At 36.3% G+C, this 23,040-nt stretch overlaps 4 protein-coding genes across 9 annotated transcripts; all 4 read left to right on the top strand.

The window, feature by feature from the left end:
• The first annotated feature begins 1,222 nt into the window (after positions 1-1,222).
• LOC116029486 (prolycopene isomerase 1, chloroplastic) lies at positions 1,223-8,432 on the top strand. Of its 5 annotated transcripts, XM_031271535.1 has the most exons (13): positions 1,223-1,477; positions 2,057-2,280; positions 2,397-2,507; positions 2,918-2,971; positions 3,142-3,429; positions 4,126-4,317; positions 4,437-4,595; positions 4,728-4,964; positions 5,461-5,785; positions 6,828-6,921; positions 7,017-7,543; positions 7,625-7,850; positions 7,919-8,432. In XM_031271535.1, exons 1-9 carry the CDS (start codon positions 1,285-1,287, stop codon positions 5,773-5,775), a joined length of 1,773 nt encoding a protein of 590 aa, XP_031127395.1. In that variant the 5' UTR covers positions 1,223-1,284; the 3' UTR covers positions 5,776-5,785; positions 6,828-6,921; positions 7,017-7,543; positions 7,625-7,850; positions 7,919-8,432. The 5 variants fall into 5 exon arrangements, with proteins under 5 accessions (XP_031127395.1, XP_031127396.1, XP_031127397.1 ...); XM_031271536.1 differs by lacking the exon at positions 6,828-6,921; XM_031271533.1 differs by lacking the exons at positions 7,625-7,850; positions 7,919-8,432 and having other exon boundaries at positions 1,224-1,477; positions 5,461-6,567; positions 7,017-7,250.
• Positions 8,433-8,520: 88 nt separating this feature from the next.
• Positions 8,521-9,801, top strand: LOC116029487 (uncharacterized protein At2g29880-like). Its single transcript, XM_031271538.1, has 2 exons — positions 8,521-8,891; positions 8,988-9,801. The coding sequence occupies exons 1-2, from the start codon at positions 8,544-8,546 to the stop codon at positions 9,564-9,566; spliced, it is 927 nt and encodes a 308-aa protein (XP_031127398.1). The 5' UTR covers positions 8,521-8,543; the 3' UTR covers positions 9,567-9,801.
• Positions 9,802-13,078: 3,277 nt separating this feature from the next.
• LOC116029413 (shaggy-related protein kinase kappa) lies at positions 13,079-17,763 on the top strand. 2 transcript variants are annotated; one of them, XM_031271408.1, is made up of 13 exons: positions 13,079-13,368; positions 13,524-13,763; positions 13,967-14,059; positions 14,166-14,225; positions 14,307-14,579; positions 14,918-14,992; positions 15,581-15,637; positions 15,723-15,863; positions 15,953-16,003; positions 16,096-16,191; positions 16,835-16,918; positions 16,996-17,098; positions 17,263-17,763. In XM_031271408.1, exons 2-13 carry the CDS (start codon positions 13,617-13,619, stop codon positions 17,349-17,351), a joined length of 1,269 nt encoding a protein of 422 aa, XP_031127268.1. In that variant the 5' UTR covers positions 13,079-13,368; positions 13,524-13,616; the 3' UTR covers positions 17,352-17,763. The 2 variants fall into 2 exon arrangements, with proteins under 2 accessions (XP_031127268.1, XP_031127267.1); XM_031271407.1 differs by having other exon boundaries at positions 13,520-13,763.
• Positions 17,764-18,601: 838 nt separating this feature from the next.
• On the top strand, positions 18,602-22,303 carry LOC116029449 (stromal 70 kDa heat shock-related protein, chloroplastic). Its single transcript, XM_031271461.1, has 8 exons — positions 18,602-19,388; positions 19,473-19,725; positions 20,176-20,255; positions 20,337-20,479; positions 20,559-20,657; positions 20,747-20,936; positions 21,038-21,436; positions 21,541-22,303. The coding sequence occupies exons 1-8, from the start codon at positions 18,864-18,866 to the stop codon at positions 21,940-21,942; spliced, it is 2,091 nt and encodes a 696-aa protein (XP_031127321.1). The 5' UTR covers positions 18,602-18,863; the 3' UTR covers positions 21,943-22,303.
• Positions 22,304-23,040: the final 737 nt, after the last annotated feature.

Here is a 23,040-nt window from a genome sequence, read left to right as displayed (position 1 = left end):
GAACTCCTGCTATCTACCAGATATCCAGAAATATCTGTTTGATTCATTTCTCTAATCTTGTATCATCTCATTTCGTTGTTTACGAGTTTTTAAACTGGAATTACATACCTTCGCGTGCTCTTTAGATATAAATTTCTTTTTCTTGCTGATTCATTCTGGATGAAGACTACTTGCATCTTTCCATTATTTGCAAATCATTTTCATTCTTGGAAACCTTTTATCTATGTCTATACTTGAACAGTTGAAGCTCCCCATAGTCTTTTTTGTAGATGTTTCAGTCATTATTGATGAATGTGGATTCCATTACCATCAAAGGATTTCACTGATTACAAATGCTTGTGGTTGTCAGAAAATATTCGTTATTGGTTTGTGTGCAACTGTCCCCAGTCGACTCACTCTTCTTTTGTGTGATTCCTTTGTAGTATTTCTGTTTCATTGATGTGCAATTGGTTTCTGCTGCTTATTAGTTAACCCTGGTGAATGACAGAAATTTGTTTACAGTCTATGTATGATTAAGGAAGATATTCTATATGCTTTCATCTAAAGTACTCCTTAAATACCAAGAAGCAAGTTCATGTCTTTCAAGACTGTAATTTCAGCAAGTTTAATTTCCAGTGAGAGTAACTTATTGGTCGGTCTTCTTGGTTTGAGTTGATTAGCAGCTATGGGCAATCTATGATTTTCCTCATGATTCTTTGCTAAGTAGGGTTGGGGTTTACACAGTTTCTACAAGACTACAACCATGGCAATGTTGGTTCAAGAAACGCACCCAAAAATTTTAAACCATCAAAGTGTGAATAAATTCCTTGCGGGGATTAAGTTGGATGAGCAAACTAAATGTTTTATGGATAAGAAAAGTGTGTATAAAGTGGATTACATTTCTTCTACTTGAAGCCTAATACTTGTAGGCAATGATAACATGTAATAATCTTTACATTATTGAGTGGTATTAATGTTATACTAAGAATATATAAATTACCTAAAATATAGTGATCGTGTGAACGAAATATGATTTTCGTATTTACAGCTAGATTTTTGTTAATATTTTTTCAATTAAACTTAAATAATTTGGTGACCAATTGCTCAAATGTAATATGAGAAAAAAAAAAAACAGTGAGGTTTATGACCACACATATCATAGCAACTGATCTCGACAGTGAACATGTTAGCGTGGCCTATTATAAACTGCAAAATACCAAAGATGGGCTGAAGCTATTTCCTTTTACGGAGTATCTTTTAATAATTTAATAATAATAATTCTCACTCCCTAACAGAATACGATCAATGGCGTCAGCTGGTGTTGCTACTTTCCTTCCAAAATTTCCCTCGCCCGTTTCAAAATTCCGTTCCTCCGGCAACAACCGCCGCCGAAGATCTACACTCTCGCCGCGAAATTCCGCCACTGGAGTCGGCGAGGCTTCTTCCTCTTCTGTATCTTCCAACGGCTACCCCTCCACCTCCAATCAACCCTTCCCTGGCACGCAGTACTTCTTTCTCCTATCATTTCATCTTTCACTTGCTAATCTATGTTTCTCTGTGTCCGATATAATCTATCATCGGTGCATATGGATTATAAAACTCCAAATTACTTACGGATAAGTGAAAATACGTTATACGATCAAATGCGTAGAAAGTGAGTTATATATAATAATATAATCTCTAATAATTTCGATATCATTATAGAATAAGCTTTGCCGGACAGACATGGTATAAGGTTTGTGATTATCTTCTTTTTATATTAATGTGAGTGCAGAATGATAATGTGCAGGCAAATACGTAGAAAGTGAGTTATATAATCTCTAATAATTTTGATACCATTATTACATTATAGAATAAGCTTTACCGGACAGACATGGTATAAGGTTTATGATTATCTTGTTTTTATATTAATGTGAGTGCAGAATGATAATGTGCAGGCAAATACGTAGACAGTGAGTTATATGATCTCTAATAATTTTGATATCATTATAGAATAAGCTTTACCGGACAGACATGATATAAGGTTTGGGATTATCTTGTTTTTGTATTAATGTGAGTGCAGAATGATAATGTGCAGGCAAGCCAGAGGCAGATGTTGTTGTTATTGGGAGTGGTATAGCTGGCCTATGTTGTGCCGGACTGCTTGCTAGATACCAGCAAGATGTTTTGGTACTTGAAAGCCATGATGTACCCGGGGGTGCTGCTCATTCTTTTGATATTAAAGGCTATAAGTTTGATTCTGGCCCTTCTTTATTCTCTGGCTTTCAATCAAGGGGTCCCCAGGCCAATCCTTTAGCACAAGTAATCGTTACAAATTCATCTTGTCACTAAATGTGGAATTATTTGCTTGACATTTCTTTACTGCTTATAACAAGTAACAGCTTTAAGAGCACTGAAATGGGAGCTAATGCTTGCAGGTACTTGATGCTCTGGGTGAATCAATTCCCTGTACAAAATATGATTCCTGGATGGTATACATACCTGAAGGTGAATTTTTGTCTCGCATTGGCCCGACAGAGTTCTTCAAGGTTGATTTCTAGTTTCTTGTTTCCATCATTCCATGTCACTTAAACATCTTATGCATTTCAAATAGCTCATTCTATGTACATCATTTCTTACTTGCATGAAAGAGGCTAGCCATTATCTTGTGACCTGTTTTATTTTATTTTGGCTAGGTAGAATCCACTTTGATGTTTCATGGCTACTATGGGCATGTGGTTAGGACATTCACTGTTTAGGAATCCATACCAAAATGAAACTTTGTGTTGGTTTTTTTTTTTTTTTTTTCAAGTCATTGGAAATTGGTAACAGGAAAATGAATTCCAATGTTATTTTATGCTACTTGTGTGTCATCATGTCTCATTTGTGAAACTTTTAATTTGGCCCAACTGACCTTAATGATTAACTTTCAAGTTTTAACTATATGTCCATTCTCCAGGATCTGGAAAACTATGCAGGTCCTGATTCTGTGAGAGAATGGAAAAAGCTTCTTGTGAGTTCCACATTTTTTCTATATCAATCTTGTTTCATTGATGCTTATTTAGAATGTTCACTTTATCTAAACTTTGAGAAACTTCTTTTATTTTATTCTCAATTATATTACTTGAATTATTCTGTTCCATTGTTCTTCATCTTATGTGTATCAAATCCTCTTTGGTGAAGGATGCAATTCTTCCAATGTCAGCAGCAGCAATGGCTCTACCTCCTCTGTCTATCCGAGGTGACCTGGGTATTCTTTCCACTGCTGCTGCCAGATATGCACCCTCCCTCTTGAAATCTTTTGCTCAAATGGGACCTCAGGGGGCCCTTGGTGCAACAAAGCTTCTCAGACCCTTTTCAGAAATTATTGATTCATTGGGCCTAAAAGATCCTTTTATAAGGAATTGGTTGGATCTTCTTGCTTTCTTGCTTGCAGGGGTCAAAACTAATGGCATACTCTCTGCAGAGATGGTAATTTTTTGCACCTTTTGCTCTCTAATTTAGATAAAGAAACCTCAAGACTTTAAAGTTATATTGGTGCCTTCTATTGCAGAAGATCTATCTTAATGTCTGCCATGTCATAGGATTCCTATGATAAATAACTAAAAATCCACAGAACATTATAGTACTTTGGTTGTAAAATGTTACAGCAGGACTCTACTTTGTTCCAATGTTAGAGAGCATTTTTCATTACACTTCAATTTTGATAATTGTTCTACTTTTGCTAATCTAGCTCAAGATAAATTCAGTCCTTGTTTTATCTGGATAAATGTAATGAAGCTTTTCTTAGGAATGCAAATTGGTCCAAAAATTTGTTTTCCTTGTTTCCCAAATGCATGCCTCAGAAAATAATTTGAAAACAAAGGATGCGGCATATTGCCTATGCACATATAGGAATTTTGGTTTTTATAGAATGATCTAAACAGGAGCACTTGGTGATAACTCCAATTAATCTGATATGTTACAACTTACTTAAAATGAGTTTGCATACGTTTGACAAATACACTAGGCAATCCAAGCACCACTTTTTGTTTGTCTTTCTACCCCATATTGTATTTTATGAAACCTTTTCTTGTTTGAGCTCACTTATATCTCTGAAGGCTGCTTATCCTTCTTGTCCATTGATACAACTATACAACAGTAAAATTGTATTCCCTACTGTTATAGGTTTACATGTTCTCAGAATGGTACAAGCCAGGTTGCACATTGGAGTATCCTCTTCATGGAAGTGGGGCTATAGTTGATGCTCTTGTACGAGGATTACAGAAGTTTGGTGGACGGATTTCTCTTAAGAGCCATGTAGAAAATATCGTTGTTGAAAATGGTAGAGCCACTGGAGTAAAACTAAGAAGTGGCCAAGTGAGTAAATAATATGTATGTAACAATAATATGGTGAATAACAAGAAAAGGAAATTTATGTATAATTGACCTGTCTTCTCTCCTGTTCATTGTTATCTAATAAGGTTAATTTACTGCAGTTTGTTCGTGCTAAAAAGGCTGTTGTCAGCAATGCATCTATGTGGGACACTTTAAACTTATTACCAAAGGATGTTGTTCCAAAAACATATCAGGACCGGATAAAAAATACCCCACAATGCGAATCATTTATGCATCTGCATTTGGGCTTCAATGCAGAGGTGAGTTGCTGAGAAGTGGTTTCAAATTTCAAGATTTCATATTGCCTTTTAATCAAAATGCCAATTTCATCTGACACTGTTTGTTATTGAATCCATTGTAATGAATTTTTAACATCAAATTTGGATGATTAGGGAATACGTGATGACCTGGGAATCCATCACATAGTTGTGAATGATTGGGAAACAGGAGTTGATGCTGATCAGAATGTTGTTCTGATATCTGTACCTAGTGTGCTTAGTCCTAATCTTGCTCCTCCTGGGAAACACATCTTGCATGCCTATACACCTGGAACTGAGCCATTTGAAATTTGGGAAGGACTTGATCGCAAAAGCAGTGAATACAAAAACCTCAAGGCGGAACGGTCTGAGGTATATTGGGAAATTTGTTCTATGTTACCTCTGTTTGAAAGTTTAGCCATTTGATAGTGCTGTTACAATCATTGACACAACTGATATTTCCCATTTCACTTGGCCTTGTGGGTATTCTTCCTGACTGTTCAGAGAATTTCTTGTTGTTGTTATAGTAAACTAAGATTGGGCTAGAATGCACATTGGTCAAACCACACTAAAAGATTGAATCCAACCAATTAGCTAGTCTAACCCATGGCCTTATAAACCCATGTATTCTCTCTTATTTTTTCAATGCGGGACTCTTAACACTTGTCATAGATATATGAACTATGCTTTAGGAGAGCCTTGATTTAAAGTAGTCTGTGGAAATTAGAGTTCTAGGTGGAATAGTTGATCATTTTATCTACCACTTCATACAGCAAGCCCATTTATAGGAGCCAAGCTGTCTCTCATCTGATTCCAATTGTTCTATTTTTTCCCTTCTTTTATAGAGTAAGTTCTTTTGTGTGAGCAGGTAATGTGGAAGGCAGTGGAAAGAGCGCTAGGTCCAGGTTTCAGTCGTGACAAGTGTGAGGTAAAATTGGTTGGAACTCCACTAACACACCAAAGGTTTCTTAGGAGGAATAGAGGAACTTATGGACCAGCTATACTAGCTGGCAAAGACACATTCCCTGGGCATTCAACACCAATCCCTCAGCTCCTATGCTGTGGCGACTCCACTTTCCCAGGCATTGGAGTCCCTGCGGTTGCTGCCAGTGGTGCCATTGTTGCCAATTCTCTGGTTTCTGTGTCTCAACATTCGCAACTTCTTGACGCTGTAGGAATATGACAACGCATTAGTAAGTTAATGTAACACTTCCATATTTTTCTTTTACTACAATATAACATATTGTTAAATGACTATAAAACAGAGCAAAACATGCATGGTGTATGCCTTTTGGAAGGCTTGCACTTTGAAGCACTGCTTTTTTACTTCTCATGATGAATAGAATCGCACACTTCTTATCAATTATCATAGATTTGCATTGGTCCTGATGGGACCATTGTTAGCAGGGACCAATCTATATGCACTCTGGTACTTAGCCACTTAGGCTCCCAAGGGTTGATCTGAACCATGCGCTTTAGATTTGAATATGTAATCATTAGCTTGCACTTTTCCCTCTTTATTTCTTCCCTTAGGCCATGTTTGGTTCGCATGAAAAAGTTTTCCATGGGAAGTAGGTTCCCATAAATCAAAGAAATTGGTCTTTTCCAAGGTTTGGTTGATTGGAATTTGTTTTCCAATGGAAGTATAGTTCTGCATTTCTCAGGAAAACAAAATCTGTGGGGAAAGGTGGTTTTTTTTTTTCCGTTGCAGGTGGGAAGAAAAATTCTGGTTTTAGGACTAATTTACCCATGTACTTCTCTCTTAATTACATACATATAAATGGCAAATCTAGGGTTATTTCTTGCTCCCTTCTACCGTTTCCTCATTCTCTTTTCTTTCGGCCGTTTATTGCTTTCTTCTCTGTTCTTCCCATCGGTGCCTTCTTCTTTCTTCTCGCGTCTTTCTTCCTCTTTTATCAACACCATAGTCCATAGTTCAAGCACTATAGCCATTTTACCGTAGCAAGAGCCTTGGGTAAGTGATTTCTTCTAACATCTTTGTTTTTTTTTTTTTTAATTCCACTTTGTATTTTATTTGTGGATAGATTAAAGATTACTTGGTTAAAGATTGCTTAAAATACTTAGGTGAGCAGAATCTGTGTTGTTTGTTTATTTGCTTAAATATATATATATTTGTGTATGTAATGTGTATTTATATACTGTACGTACAGTATGTATATATGAAGTATGCTTTTATTTGTGAAAGTAGAATTAATTGGATTTTGATGTGTGTAGTGTTTTTGGTTAATTAAAAGCCAACGTCTGAAAGAAGGAAGGGATAAAAGCTAATTTGCAGTATTGTTAGGAAATCTGCAGTAGTGTACATACTGTACGTAATCTATGCATCTTGCTTCATACTATTTTATTTGGCCTAATTATGCACAAAATACCAATCCAATCATGTTTTTTTCCTAATTAATGCAGTCATGGCTCGTTTGGGTATAACTAGAATTGCTGAAAGAAGAAAAAGGATTGTGGCTGCTTTGACTGTTTTTTTAGAGATGTATACTGCTGTTAGTGCTTTAGTACTTTTAATGGCATCAACAACATCTCTCAATAGTTATAGGCCAAGCATTAAGCACTATTCTCTTGATAGTTATTACAAAAGAGAGTACGTTCAACGAATTTTGAATAATAACGAGTTATGCATTTCACTACTTAGGATGAATTTGCAAACTTTTTCCAAACTATGTGAAATGCTAGAGAGTTTAGGAGGATTAAAACCAACAAGGAACATGACTATTGGGGAACAAGTAGTAATCTTCTTACATATTCTTGCTCATCATGTTAAAAATCGAGTCATTCAATACAATTATGGAAGGTCAGGTGAGAGTATCAGTCGAGCGTTTCATAAAGTCCTGAATGCTATAATGCATTTGCAAGGTCATTTGTTTAGAACACCCGAACCCATTTCGGCAAATTGTACCGACAGTCGATGGAAGTGGTTTAAGGTACACTATCATCATAAATATTTTGATGTATTATATATATTGGGAGTTTTTGTTTTTAATTAAGGTTCATATTTCCTGTAGAATTGTTTAGGTGCTTTAGATGGGACCTTTATCAAGGTTAATGTGCCAAGTTCTGATAAGCCTAGATATCGAACTCGTAAGGGAGACATTGCAACAAATGTTTTAGGTGTGTGCACTCCTGATATGCAATTTGTATATGTTCTAAGTGGTTGGGAAGGATCAGTGGCTGATAGTCGAGTTCTTCGTGATGCAATTAGTAGGACACATGCATTGGAAGTGCCACATGGTAAGCTTTGTATAGGATTAAGTTTATTATTAAATAGATATTATCAACTAATTATGTCACTTATGTAGGTTGCTATTACCTAGTTGATGCTGGTTATACAAATTGTGAGGGGTTTCTAGCACCTTTTAGGGGACAAAGGTATCATTTGAATGAATGGCGTCATGGTTATCAACCAACAAGCCCGCAAGAATTTTTTAATATGAAACATGCAGCCGCTCGTAATGTGATTGAGAGGTGTTTTGGGTTATTAAAAATTAGATGGGGTATTCTTAGGAGCCCATCATATTACCCTATAAAGACACACAATCGCATTATTATAGCATGTTGTTTGCTCCACAACCTTATTAGACAAGTGATGCAAGTCGATCCTATGGAAAGTGAACTTGATGCGTTTGATACGGTTGAAGGTGAAACGAATTCAATAAATACAGTTGATCCATCTGATGCTTGGACTAATTGGCGAATGGAATTAGCAAATCAAATGTTCAATCAATGGAATAATTAGGAGTCTGATTTTTTATTATCTTTTATGAGCTTGTTGTCTCAATTTTATTTGATGTAAAACTCTATGTTTGTCAAAAATTTGAACTACTCCATGACATTTGCTTATGTTGAAATTGTTATGACATTTAATTATGTTTCCTTTCAAGTTTAGCACATAATTATATTTCCTTTCAAGTTTAGCACATAATTATGGCAACTGCTGACACGGGTAGCTCAAAAGTAAAGAACAGAAGGTGGACTCATGAAGAAGATGCTATGTTGGTTTCTTGCATGATTGATTTGCATAATATGGGAACAAAAAAGTCTGATACTGGATTTAAAGCTGGCTATTTGAGTGAGTTAGAGAAAATGCTTACAACTAAATTACCTAACTCAAATATAAAAGGTAAACCACACATTGAGTCCAGAATTAAAACATTGAAGAAAGAATGGAGCATTGTCCATGATTTGTTCACAAATCATAATAGTGGATTTGGATGGGATGATGAAAGGAAGATGGTTACTGCTGAAGATGATGTTTGGGAGGCTTATTTAAGTGTATGTCCAAATTTGCTATATTCTTTTTTTTTTTTTACACTTTATACTCTCAATTCACTAATTGTTATTATATTTTTTTTTTGTTTTGTTTTATAGAGTCATAAAGAAGCTGCGCAATATAGAAGGAAAACCTTTCCTTTTTATAATGAGTTTACTGATATTTATGGAAAAGATCGTGCTACTGGCAAAGATTCACAAACAGGTGCAGATATAGTTTATGAAATGGGTAATGCTGAAGCTGTTGAAGGCATTGGTGGAACAATGGAAGGTAGTCAAGATGACAATCCAGTTGAATTGCAAGACAATGATTTTTCGTTTGTCCCTACTCAATCATCTGGTGCTAGAGAGATGAGTTCAACAAAGAGGAAGAGGAAAAGAAGTGACACATGTGAACCTATTACTGCAGATTCTTTGATTGGTGCTGCCATGATGTTGAGTGAGAAGTTGGAATCGGTAGGAGACAAAATAAGTAAAAGTCTTGGAACTGAATTGACTCTTCAACAAAAAATTGAGCAATTAGAGGGTAAGTTGAGTGAGATTGAGGGGCTGGAATATGATGACAAGTTTATGGCTTTGATCAAGCTTCCTGAATATCCAAATCAAATGCTTGTATTTTTTAGTCTTGCAGCGGACCAAAGGCTTGAATGGGTGAAAAGGTTCCTTGCTACATATTGAACATGTTTGTGGTGAGGAGTCTTGCAACGGACCAAAGGCTGATGCATTGTTGTTTTTGTTGTCAAGTTAGAAAGTATCCTATTGTAAGTATGAAGCTGGCTATGTAAAAATATGATGTTAGCTTATTTTTTTGGAAACTAAAAAGGATGAACTTGTTAACTTATATCATGTGTATTTTGTAATATTTTGAAACTTGTTTGTTATAATATTATGGTATTCTGCAACATTAGTATAATGTGTATCTTAATTTTGTCTTGTTTATTTATTTATTTATTTTTTCTTATTCTTCTTTTTTCAAAGCATATTTAACACCCACTAATAATAATAATAATAATAATAATAATAATAATAATAATAATAGGGGCATTTAGGTCTTTATACACATTATTCCTTACCATTCTAAATCCAACCAAACAACAGAATTTATTTTCCCATCAACTTCTTTTCCACCAACCAAACAACATAATTTATCTTCCTGGTAACTACTTTTCCACAGAATTTCACTTCCACTTCCCTTCAAATATTTTCCGCGAACCAAACGTGCCCTTAGGGAGAGAAATCTGGCACCGAAATTTGATTCACCCTCCAATTACAATTGAAGTTGGCAACAAATATAGGCTGCCATCGGAATTCTAGTCTGTGAATTTGCTTCATTTTGATCATTATAATAGATTATAACAATGGGAAATCACATTTATGGCCCTTGGATGGTTTCCCATTTAGAAATTTGGTCATTGTACATTACTTTGAACAAATTCAGTTTCCTTAAATATGTAACGTTGTGAATAATTAAGGAATTGAATGTGTTCAAATTAACAAATAGAGACCAAATTTTTAAAAGACGAATAATTTGGAGACTAAAGTGCAATTTCCCTTGTAGTAATATAATTTCCAATTTCTTTGTTACGTTTTCCATTGTAATTGATGGGTGTAAAACATTAAGGTTAATTATAGTCCTATCACTATAATAACATTATATGTTCCGGTACATGTGTTGTCTCATTCAGTGAATGAATGAGTATTGCCATTGAGGTTTTTTTTTTTTGCAAATTTATTTAGTGAGCATTGGTGGTCTTATTGAATATGATGATAATGTTAGCCTTGAATATTTTATAGAATTATTGATAACTGCTTAGTATTATAGTTTTTATGTTAATTTATTTAGTGAACATTGATGGTCTTATTGCATATGATGATAATGTTAGGTTTGAAAACTTTATAGAATTATTGATAAATGCTTAGTTGTATAATAATTATTATAATAATATATCATAATTTTGTATATTCATTGAATATGTTTGTGAATTAATGAGGTTACAGAGAAACAAAATAAAAGGTTATTGTCTATTTGAGGCTTTCTTATTGAATGGCTTTATCATAGAAAGGCTGTACATGGCTACTGGTGGGGAAGAAAAAAGTTGGATGGAGTGCTGGGTTCAAAAGATAATTAAAAAGTGACAAAAAAGTCAACAATCTGATGGTCCAATATTGTCCCATGAGGCATAGTGATTGATATGTAAAATGCTATACATACCCTCAATTTTTATTTCTTCTTATAAAATTTTGATATTAATATTTTCATTGAGACTTACATAATGAAAATAAATAATTATTAATTTTTATATCAAAAAATAAAATAAAGGAGTGAAAGTAGAATTACATGTAATAAAACTTGATTGATATTGAGAATCGGATGAAAATGGTAAAATTGCTGGAGGCCCACAAGGCGTGGTCCAAGAGCATGATTGTGAGAAGCCACGTGGCTGGAGCACGTGAGAGAGACCGTAGCGGCGTAGCCTAAATTCTAATCCAAAACTCAAGGTGGGCGCCACTTGGCTCTCCCAGGGACCCCCAACTCTACATATTGAGAAAATGGACAAAAGAGAATAAAAATGTCCGCGTCAGGCAGAAGCAGTGTTTTTAACATTTGCACTGCGCTGTGTGTGGCCTTATCTATTTTGCCATGAATTTCCTCAACTGCCCTCGCCAATCATGCTTCGGAGTTCGGAGACTCGTACGAAATGATAGGCTTTGGATTTAACCACCAATCGTAAAAATTGCATTGGTCAAAGTATCTACCATTAGATGGTTTTTTTTTTTTTTTTTTTTTTAATGGATTTTAATATGAGGTGGAAGAGAGAGAGAAAAAAAAAATATGGAGTAGAAGATTTAAGATACTTGTATGAAATGCTGGTTTTTTTTTTGTTTTTTTTTTTTTGTTTTCACAGTGGGCCTCACCCAAAATAAAAACACTGGTGTACGTGAGGAGCACCAGAAACACCTAGCCATGCGTGTTCACTGTTTATTTTTTTATTTTTTCCTCTCATGTTCTTTCTCATACTTATCTCTGCGAAAGCCAAATAAACTTCCAAACTAATGGGTTTGCTATAACCAAACAAATGAAGAAGAAGAAGAAACGAGGATTGACGGACTTAGTATATACTTCGTAAATATAAAATATTTAATCTTTTATATAGCATTTTTAAAATTAAATAGCGACCAACAAGTTGCACCCTTACCCGGGCTGAACAGTGACCAGGTAGAAATTCATCAAATTCGTTGGCGGGTTGTCCATGCTTACTGCTGGTCCATAGTAGCTAATTCCGTTGGGATTTCTCATTATGATGAAGTGGACTACAAAATCGAATTAACTCAAATGTAAAATATATAAATATTTTAAAAATAATTTTTTTATAATTACTTCGTAATATATTCAAAGAATACTTTTTTATATAAGGAAAGACCATTAGAATATTAAATTATTTGTATGGTTAAAAGAATACTACAATATATTTAGCAATACTTATATAACGAGTATAATTTAGTTCAGAAATACATATTTTAAGAATAATTGTATAATAAGACAGGGAAGAAAGAAACACGAAATATAAAATAAGAAAATAGAGCAGAATAATGAATTTATTAAAAAAATGTCATTATCAATTTTATGAAACTTTAATTTGATTTAACTTTTTAATAAAGTGATAGTATGTGATTTATTGGTTGGTATAAATAAAGTATTAAACAAAAGGAAAAAAAGAAGAAAAGGAGAATAGGATTATTCGTGGAGGGTACCAAAACATGAATTGTGGTGGTAGCACCAAAAGATCGAGTGAGTATGTTATCTAATATGTTTAATTTTTTGTTAAGCGATCTGCAAATCGGACGGTCCATATTTTGACGGAGTTCGTTTTTATGTCAAGTTGTAAGGAGTAATTTATAAGTTCTTATCTTTTTTTTTTTTTTTTTTTTAGTGTTACTGACTCGTTATAATGCAATATCTGTTTCTAATTACTTTTTCAATCTGTTAAAATATAAATAGTCAAATAGCGCTTATACTGAGGTTATAACTCACATCCTCCCATATGAGATCAATTATGTTTCCTTTCTAATGTTTTCCTAGATGATTTTTTTTTTTTTTTTGGAAAACTCCTAGATGATCTAAATTAACAGATGTGGTTGTTTTGTTTTGGAAAAAAAAAAAAATGTGAACGGAAGAAAAGAAAGAGAGAAGGCTGTCACTGTACTCTCTCACTTATCAGTGAAGACTGTCAGTCGGTGTGAAAGTATTGAAAAGCTCCAAACACACACTATTTCTCTCTCTTCCTTCGCTCTTCTCTTCGCACTGCACTGTCAAAAGCATAACCCTAAAAGAAAACGGAAAATAAGGCAGATTTTTGTTTCCATTTCAAATTAATTGCTGCGGCGTTTGGTAGTTTTTTTGCTGTATTTGATTTTTGGAAGGTGACATTTGATCGAAATGCTCGAGTGCTGCTTCGATTTCCCAGCGCGGTTAAACGAGGTTAGTTTATCTGTTTTCCGTGATGTCAAATTGCAATATTCCATTTTTTTGGTGATGTGATGATGCGTTTAGATTCTGATCGTTTTTGTAATTGAAAAGCTTTGTTAGATCTGGTTGTTAGGAAATTACAGCGATTTTTGTTCGTGATTAGGTAGATAGGTGTTTTGTTTGAGATGGAAGTTAATGCCAACAAGGATTATGTGGAGGCAAGTGTGTCTTAGAGTCCGTGAAGCTTGTCAGTCTCGTCTATGGCGTCTACCGGCTTAGGTCATGGAGGAGCAGGGAGTTCCAGAAGTGCTAATGGCTTCACAAGTTCATCTAGTTCAGTTGACTGGCTGGGTAGAGAAATGCTTGAGATGAGGTTGAGGGACAGAGTGGACATTGATGATGGCAGAGTAAGCCTCTCAATTCACTGCTTTACAAGTTTACTACTCTATTGTCATTGCTTGTGCGCAACACCTGCATTAAGCTAAATATATAAACTTTTTATCTTTTTCAAGGATTTTTATGGCTGCTTTTAGCTGTACTTGTTACAACTTTTACTGTTTCATGGGATCATTTACCCAGAAGACTATCTTTTTAATACTTTGTTATGCAGGAGAGTGAACCAGACATAATCGATGGTGTGGGTGCAGAAACAGGACATGTAATTAGAACAACCATTGGTGGTCGGAATGGTCAACCCAAGCAGGTCTGTTATCTAATTGAAGGGCAATTTTCATGTGATCAGTTAATTTTTTATTTTTGTATGTGCTATTCTTCCTCACTCTTCAACTTGTTTTTATTGGAGTTGACAGAATGTAAGCTATATAGCAGAACATGTGGTGGGAACAGGATCTTTTGGTGTTGTTTTCCAAGTAAGCACTGGTAGTTCTTTTGACTATCTGGTAAAACTCGTACTATACTTTATATATTGAGGTTAAATTCTATCCTGCCAGGCAAAATGTAGAGAGACTGGAGAAATTGTGGCCATTAAGAAGGTTCTTCAAGATAAGCGCTACAAGAACAGAGAGTTGCAGATTATGCAAATGTTGGATCATCCTAATATTGTTGCTCTTAAGCATTCTTTCTTCTCAACAACAGACAAGGAAGAGCTTTATCTCAATCTTGTTCTTGAGTATGTCCCTGAAACTGTTAATCGTATTGCTAGGCAGTACAACAGAATGAACCAACGGGTACCATTAATATATGTCAAGCTCTATACATATCAGGTATGCCCTTTAGTAGTACTATTGCAAAATGAACTCTAAACTCATCAATAGAGCTTGAGGCTAAGTTATTTTCAATAGGATGACCTGGGAAGTAAAATTCTGAATGAATGTTGCTTGACTTGCTTCTGTACTTGTATTGGGGGAATAAGTGATTAATTCAATTTACATCTTTCCTTCTGTACCATGCTGGGCACCTCAAACATGTGTACTCACACAACTCTATATTCCCCGTGTTTGAAGTCACCACCAGAGTCATGTCTGAAAATGCCAATGCATTAGTTGATCATTAGCTCACTTTAGTGTATTGCTTATATTGCAACTCATGTATCTGGGTGCAGATATGCAGGGCATTGGCTTATATTCACAACTGTATTGGTATTTGTCATCGTGACATCAAGCCTCAGAACTTACTGGTTAGACTTTCTTGCACAGATAAAGAATTTTTCCCATTCTTATGGTAGATTTTGTGTTATTTGTTATTCATAGCATAATTCTTAATCCTGCTTCATTGTTTCTGGATCAAAAGTGTCACTACTCTGCAATTGTTTATTGCTTGTCGTGCTGATATGATAATCAGTAAAAGAAAGTAGACAAACCAACTTATTCTCTAGCTGAATCTTGGACATTGTTAGAGGAATTTAGTTAAATTTTCTGAATATTTATCCAGCTAATAAGGAGCATATAGAATTATGTGAAATTTAACTATCACCACTGATTCTGATATTAAATTTGCTGAAAAGTGTTTATCTTAATAGCACTTATTTTAAGCTAGTTATCCAAACTGGGTCTTAAGTAGGGTGAGGATTTTAGAAATATGGTAATGGATTTTGTACTTGGGTTGCATGCTTTGGTGCTTTTCAATTAACTTAAAATTGAGAAAAAAAAAAGAGACTGTAATGTATCTAATATGGAGTGTTTAGCATTGGTATGGATGCTGGGGTCTTGAATCATCTCTGCAACTGTTTTATTTAATGCGCTGATGAAGCCCTTTTTACCTCTAGGTGAACCCACATACACATCAGCTGAAACTCTGTGATTTTGGAAGTGCAAAAGTTCTGGTAAATATTTGGTTTAGTAAGTTACTAGCCATTATTAATTTTTAAGAAAAGTTTTCCAAGTTTGATGTATTTGTCAATACATCAGGTGAAAGGGGAACCCAATGTGTCTTACATCTGTTCTAGATATTATCGTGCTCCTGAGCTCATATTTGGTGCCAATGAATACACTACATCTATTGATATTTGGTCCACGGGTTGCGTCATGGCTGAATTACTTCTTGGACAGGTACTCTATCAATCTAGTTGTATTATGATATAATTATATTTTGAGATTACTCTATTGTTTTTCTACTTTTGATTAATGTTCTTGTACAGCCGTTGTTTCCCGGAGAGAGTGGGGTTGACCAACTAGTGGAGATTATAAAGGTAGTTTCTCACTTTCACTCTTTGGTACTCACTGATTTCTGTATAGTTCAGCTTACAGTCCCTGAATTCTTTTATTTTAAATTTCTATACAGGTCTTAGGAACGCCTACTAGAGAGGAGATCAAATGCATGAACCCAAACTACACCGAATTCAAATTTCCACAGATAAAACCCCATCCATGGCACAAGGTACTACTTTCTATTTCTTTTCCCTCTTGTATTGTGACAACAGAGGACACTTTTGTTCTCATTTGCTCCCTGTAGTAGAAACTTTGGCTAAAATGATATCAAAAGGTGCCTCTTATTAGAAAATAATTCTTTACACTAACCCTATTGCATAGTATTCAACCTCTCCAAGAAGTCAGCAAAATCTATGACTATATAGACATTCTTTTTCTGACCACAAAGAAAGGAGTGGTAGTTTAAAGAACGATTTAGACCATATATGTTACTCCATATTTGAAGTCTTGAGTCTCATCCAGAAAGACCAGAATTATTACACTTTTGTTGCAAGACAGTCGCCTTTAACTCAGTCTCTAATTACTGATTTATTAACAAATGGAGCTTGCCTCTCAATGTCTTCTCCTTTGAATTCAGCACCCTCTCTGGCTACAATATCTACACTAAATGAAAATAGGGAATCTGGGCAGAAGTAGAGCACAAATCCAGTTTCTAGTCCCCATAAATTCAGTCCCACCAATTTAATTCTGTAATGAATTTTGTTCCTTGTCTAATGTAATTCTTTTTAATGTGCAAGAACATTCAGCCTTCACATTCTTGTTTTATTCTTAGACATGATATTGCTTGTCTTACCATCTTATATGTGATTCAGGTTTTTCAAAAACGTTTGCCTCCTGAAGCAGTTGACTTGATCTCTCGATTTTTCCAGTACTCCCCGCATTTGAGATGCACTGCTGTAAGTTTGCCTTCATGCTGATCTACTTCAACTCTTGTTACTAAAGTTTTTATGATTTGATTTTGTGGGTAATGCAGTTGGAAGCTTGTGTTCATCCCTTCTTTGATGAATTGAGGGACCCAGATACCCGCCTGCCTAATGGGCGTCCTCTTCCTCCACTCTTCAATTTCAAACCTCAAGGCAAGTTTTACTGAAAATTGTTTTCTGCCTCCACTTTTACTTGTGTTCCAAAGTAATCCCACAATATCTTTAGTATGGAGTTGCTGAAACTTTCTAGTTCTATGGTTGTATGATATTTATATGCATATTACCAATTCCCAATTCCCTTTCATGCTTTGCTGTAGAGCTCACTAGCATCCCTCCTGAAACTCTTCGCCGCCTAATTCCTGAACATGCTCGGAGGCAGAACTTATTCATGGCATTGCGCTCCTAGTGACAAGTTGGAATTTCATTTCTCCCGTTTGCTTCAGCTGCCTTGGTTGGGCGTGCACCAATTGTAAAATGTCCTATAATCTATGAGGTGTTTGAAACCAAATTTGTCAGGAAACTTTGAACTGGACAGCCAATGAGCGCATGTATTCTGTTCATTTTGGATGCAGAGTGTCAATAGTGCAATCACTCACCACCCCTTCACGCGCACAAGAGAAAGCCTAAATGGTAGTGCAAAGCCGAGAGAAGCTGGTGATTTTGTTTGTAGTATGTGGGTATAACTATATAACATTATAGCTGAGTGTATTTTTCCACTGATAAATACCACTTTCCTGATTTCTGTGTTTCCTTGGCCTTAATTTGACTGCTGTTCTGGTGTTGAGTTATTTACTGATAATAGTTGGGTTTTTCTTCCATTGTTTAGAGCAGGAAGATTGGCTGTTTGCAACCTACTCCGTCAAAGGCGTCCGTTATTCTACTGTTTCTATACTTGAAACTGTATCAAACAATTTGTACATGTGATTTCAATTTTTTTTTTTTTTTTTAAATATTCACGAGCAGTCAGTCAATTTTACATAAGGTCACTTAAGCTTGTGCAAAAAAAGTGTCATGTTATGCTATTTGTATTAAATTTTGTTCGATTTGATTTATATTTGGGATAAGAGTTCGTTGTTCACATAACCTTTTTCTTACCGAAAGACAACCCTTTTCCGAGTGATGAGGGCGTGTGCGACATAATTTTTTTTAATCAAGAGATGAGGTTAATTGGTGCGTTAACTCTTTAACAAATGTTCCGTTAGTGTATGTTCCACTTGCAGCTTCTACTTGAGGGACCTTTTACTTACTGAGACTCTGAGAGAAAAGGCTAACTGGTGTGTTAACTCTTTAACAAACATCTTGTTAGTGTACACTCCATATTTTGTAATAATGAAGTTTTGGTAGTAAGATAGATTGGTTTATGACTCTTATTGATTGAGGTTACAAAAGAATTTTACTCAGTATATATATTTGAATAGTGATTGCTAACTTTTCTATAAAGTAGCGACTGCGCCACTGCGGGCTTTAGAGATTAAATATAGCAACTATGAGTTTTTCTATAAATTAAAGTTGGTAGTGAAATAGGAGTTCCGAGTTACAGGCTTAAGACCCAAGTGATATGATTGGGCCCTTTGATTTTCGAGCCCAATAGTTCCCCAGAAATACGTCAGCTAATTACGGATTATTATTACGGAGTATATATATGCTTGGATTTCATATTTTGATTCGCCAACAAAAGATCTTCTCACTAGCGTCCACGTGGCCATACCAAACCCTCACTTTATCATCTTCTTCTTCCTCGCTCACTGTAACTTCCTCTGCTCTCTCTACACTAAACCCGTTTCCGACCTCTCTACACAGCTACACAGGGTTGAGGCTTCTTCTCCATTCAAAACCCTACCTCTCTTCTCTCTCTACACAATTATATTTTGACTTATATACATAAACGCACTTGCTTGGTCGCTTATATACGCACTTGATGGCGTCGTCATCTACGGCTCAAATTCACGCTCTCGGAGCTACTCAATTTGCAACTGGTCGATCGAGAACGGTGTTTTTTGGGCAGAGAGTGAGCTGTAGAACCGTGCCATTCGGACTCAAGCTGAAGAGGAGTCGAGGAAATGCAGGCGGGACGCGGTTGCGTATTGTGGCGGAGAAGGTGGTCGGAATTGACCTAGGGACGACTAACTCCGCCGTGGCGGTGATGGAAGGGGGGAAGCCGACCATCGTGACGAATGCGGAAGGGCAGAGGACTACGCCTTCTGTGGTGGCCTACACAAAGAACGGGGATAGGCTTGTTGGCCAGATTGCGAAGCGCCAGGCCGTGGTGAATCCCGAGAACACGTTTTTCTCGGTGAAGAGGTTTATTGGGAGGAAGATGTCGGAGGTGGATGAGGAGTCTAAGCAGGTTTCTTATAATGTTATTAGGGATGAGAATGGGAACGTTAAACTTGATTGCCCTGCTATTGGTAAGCAGTTTGCTGCTGAAGAAATATCTGCTCAGGTATAGTCACATCATTTTCCGCTATTTTGTGCTTTTGAAAGATTTTTAGATTTTTATTAATCTTTCATCATCATCCTGATTTAGGTCTTGAGAAAGCTTGTGGATGATGCATCCAAGTTTTTGAATGACAAAGTTTCTAAAGCTGTAGTCACAGTTCCTGCATATTTCAATGATTCCCAAAGAACAGCAACAAAGGATGCTGGCCGTATTGCTGGACTGGAGGTGCTTCGTATTATAAATGAACCTACTGCTGCTTCATTGGCTTATGGTTTTGAAAGGAAAAACAATGAAACTATTTTGGTTTTTGACCTTGGAGGTGGAACCTTTGATGTTTCAGGTATGAATGTAATGTTTTTGGGTGACGTGAGAAATCCATAGTCACTATTATCTTGCTTTGTGACCTAATGACAAAGGATTACAATGAGCCAATGTGGTAAACCAGTCCAGATTACCAGCTCAAACCAAGAGGGCCAATAGACCGCTTTCATTGGGAGTCGAACTTGTAACCTGGCTACCAATACCAAATCAGTCTGACCAACTTGGTTTTCGGTCTTTGTCCTCACCTCTAACTTCACAATTGTTACAGTAATCTATCATTTTAGTTGCTTGGTATAGCGAATGTTAAATGTAATGTTAGTTGCTCTAACTTCAGATATGTTAAATGTAATATTTCCAATTTAGTTGCTTGCTATGTTGAATGTTATATGTAGCAATTCTAGAGTATCTAAATCTTAAGAAAAGCTGTGAGGAATTGAGGATAACACACCTATTAGATCTTGGATTACAGTTCTAGAAGTTGGTGATGGTGTGTTTGAGGTGCTGTCTACTTCTGGAGATACCCATCTTGGTGGTGATGATTTCGATAAGGTTTGGATTTTTCATCTGCATTTCTACCTAGGTACATTTGTTAATTGGTTGGTATGGTACTAAGCTACTAGTTTCATGCAGAGAGTTGTTGACTGGCTTGCTTCAAATTTCAAGAAGGATGAAGGCATAGATCTCCTCAAGGACAAACAAGCTCTTCAGCGTCTGACTGAGACAGCTGAGAAAGCTAAGATGGAGCTGTCATCGTTGACGCAGACTAACATTAGGTATATAATGCTACCTCTTGCATTGATTCTTCTTAGACCATGCAGATTAATTATATTGATATATGCTTCTTTTTACCAGCTTGCCCTTCATTACAGCCACGGCTGATGGTCCTAAACATATTGAAACAACCGTAACTCGAGCTAAGTTTGAGGAATTGTGTTCAGATCTGCTTGACAGGTATTAGCATTGTAAAGTTTTCTTGGAGCTGCATAGACTCTTCTGCTAAAAAAACTTGACGTAGTGATATGTTTCCTGTTTCTCATCAGACTCAAAACACCCGTCCAGAATTCATTGAGAGATGCAAAGCTCTCCTTCAGTGATATCGATGAAGTCATCCTTGTTGGTGGTTCAACTCGTATTCCAGCTGTTCAGGAGTTCGTAAAAAAACTGACTGGAAAGGATCCTAATGTCTCTGTTAATCCCGATGAAGTCGTTGCCCTGGGAGCTGCAGTCCAGGTAAATTATTTTTAGTAGTCTTAGTATAATAATAAGAATTTCCTATCACCTTTCATTTTAGCTGTTATGCTTTCTAAAGGAAAATCTCTTTATCTGTATAGGCAGGTGTTTTGGCTGGGGATGTAAGTGATATTGTTCTCTTGGATGTGACGCCATTATCTCTTGGTTTGGAAACTCTTGGTGGTGTTATGACAAAGATCATTCCCAGAAACACAACGTTGCCTACCTCCAAATCAGAAGTGTTCTCAACAGCAGCTGATGGGCAGACCAGTGTAGAAATCAATGTCCTCCAAGGTGAGAGAGAATTCGTGAGGGACTGCAAGTCTCTAGGTAGCTTCCGCCTTGATGGAATTCCTCCTGCCCCACGAGGAGTTCCTCAAATCGAGGTCAAATTCGACATTGATGCAAATGGCATTCTCTCTGTTACTGCTATTGACAAGGGCACTGGGAAGAAACAAGACATCACCATTACAGGTGCCAGCACCCTTCCCAACGATGAGGTATGACATTTTCCATTACTAATTTGGTGACTTGAGAAACATTGTGAGTTCCAGTTGAGTCTCACATGAACTGCTGCTAATAATTCCTGCTGATCTCGATACAGGTAGATAGGATGGTCAAGGAAGCTGAAAGATTTGCCCAAGAAGACAAGGAGAAGCGAGATGCCATAGACACAAAGAACCAGGCAGATTCTGTTGTTTACCAGACAGAGAAGCAGCTGAAGGATCTGGGAGACAAAATACCAGGCTCAGTGAAAGAGAAAGTCGAGGCTAAGCTTGGAGAGCTCAAAGATGCAATCTCAGGGGGATCAACCCAGGCCATGAAGGATGCTATGGCCGCCCTCAATCAGGAAGTCATGCAGATTGGTCAGTCACTGTACAACCAGCCTGGTGCAGCACCGGGCGCTGGTCCAGCACCTGGCGGTTCATCCGAGCCCTCAGAATCATCAACAGGGAAGGGACCTGATGGAGATGTCATTGATGCTGATTTCACTGACAGCAACTAGGAATGCTGAAGATGAATGAATTTTTAGCCATGTCTCCTTTTTGGTTTCTTTTCCCTCCTAAAATGTGTATAATTGTGGCTTCTGAATTTTGGGAAACATGTATCTGTAATCAGTGTTGATTATGATAAATTTCAGTAGAGCAATAGAGGTTTAGGATGTTGAAATAGGTGGACCTTCTTTTCTTCTTGTCCCCTTGGTAGTGCCCGCTTCTTTGACTTAGAGCTGGTGCTTATACTGGTATTGGATAGGAAAATTGTAATTTATGTCACTCCATAATATGTCAATTGGATAGGAAAATTGTAATTTATGTCACTCCATAATATGTCAATTATCAAAAAGATGGAATGTTATTGAATCATTAGCTTAGGTGAAGGTGCCATCTTTTTTCGTGCTATTTAACGTCCACTTATCTAAGTTGGAGAGTTAAAGTGGGCTGGGCTAATGGCTATGGTCCAAAAATGACTTTCCACGGCATTCATAAAGTAGAAATGAGGTCCCGCGGTTTATTCGGAGTATCCATCCATCCGTGACGCATCACTGCATCACCTCACCGTCTTCGCCTTATCTCATTGGCTGTCTCCAAACCTTATACGACCGCGCCGTCAGTTCTCGATTTCTGACCTGACCTATCTGACCGGCCCCACTTCCCCAATCCTGCATTCCACGTCTCACTCCTGTCGTTTTCGCTCTTCTTTAAACGACAAAAACTAAAATTAATAAATAAATAAGAGTTAATATCATTTAAGATCCTCGAGTATTGTTATTTTAATATGTTTAATCTTAAATTTTTAAATAATCACCCTTAATCTTTCGATTTTCAAATCATTGTTATTCATAGTCCAAGTTAATCACCTATGATCTTTCAACTATCAAATTTTGGTCATTTTACGAGGATCATAACTGGTTAAATTTTAAAAGTTGAAGGACAATGAACAACTAATTTGAACTACGGATGATAATAATGTGTAATTAACTCAAAAATTTAATACTAAACAGTAACAAAATCACTATACTTAAAAAAAAACTTTAATTCAAATAAATAAATAAAGTTTTAAAAAAATCGCATTTTCCTTGCAGTCAAAGCTCAAAGGTCTCTAT

Source organism: Ipomoea triloba, chromosome 9 (assembly GCF_003576645.1).
Source record: "Ipomoea triloba cultivar NCNSP0323 chromosome 9, ASM357664v1".
Lineage (NCBI taxonomy): Eukaryota > Viridiplantae > Streptophyta > Magnoliopsida > Solanales > Convolvulaceae > Ipomoea > Ipomoea triloba.
This window is presented reverse-complemented; position numbering and strand designations above follow the sequence as displayed.

What these genes read in the sequence shown, in the direction of transcription:
- LOC116029413 (XM_031271408.1), top strand. Translation starts at nt 13,617, where the DNA reads ATGGCGTCTACCGGCTTAGGTCATGGAGGAGCAGGGAGTTCCAGAAGT. An exon ending in TCAAGCCTCAGAACTTACTG is followed by an intron (nt 14,993 to 15,580) that starts GTTAGACTTTCT and finishes TTTTACCTCTAG; the next exon opens with GTGAACCCACATACACATCA. An exon ending in TTGGAAGTGCAAAAGTTCTG is followed by an intron (nt 15,638 to 15,722) that starts GTAAATATTTGG and finishes TCAATACATCAG; the next exon opens with GTGAAAGGGGAACCCAATGT.
- LOC116029486 (XM_031271536.1), top strand. Translation starts at nt 1,285, where the DNA reads ATGGCGTCAGCTGGTGTTGCTACTTTCCTTCCAAAATTTCCCTCGCCC. An exon ending in AGGCCAATCCTTTAGCACAA is followed by an intron (nt 2,281 to 2,396) that starts GTAATCGTTACA and finishes TAATGCTTGCAG; the next exon opens with GTACTTGATGCTCTGGGTGA. An exon ending in GCATACTCTCTGCAGAGATG is followed by an intron (nt 3,430 to 4,125) that starts GTAATTTTTTGC and finishes CTACTGTTATAG; the next exon opens with GTTTACATGTTCTCAGAATG.
- LOC116029487 (XM_031271538.1), top strand. Translation starts at nt 8,544, where the DNA reads ATGGCAACTGCTGACACGGGTAGCTCAAAAGTAAAGAACAGAAGGTGG. An exon ending in TTTGGGAGGCTTATTTAAGT is followed by an intron (nt 8,892 to 8,987) that starts GTATGTCCAAAT and finishes TTTGTTTTATAG; the next exon opens with AGTCATAAAGAAGCTGCGCA.
- LOC116029449 (XM_031271461.1), top strand. Translation starts at nt 18,864, where the DNA reads ATGGCGTCGTCATCTACGGCTCAAATTCACGCTCTCGGAGCTACTCAA. An exon ending in CTGAAGAAATATCTGCTCAG is followed by an intron (nt 19,389 to 19,472) that starts GTATAGTCACAT and finishes ATCCTGATTTAG; the next exon opens with GTCTTGAGAAAGCTTGTGGA. An exon ending in CCCTGGGAGCTGCAGTCCAG is followed by an intron (nt 20,937 to 21,037) that starts GTAAATTATTTT and finishes TTATCTGTATAG; the next exon opens with GCAGGTGTTTTGGCTGGGGA.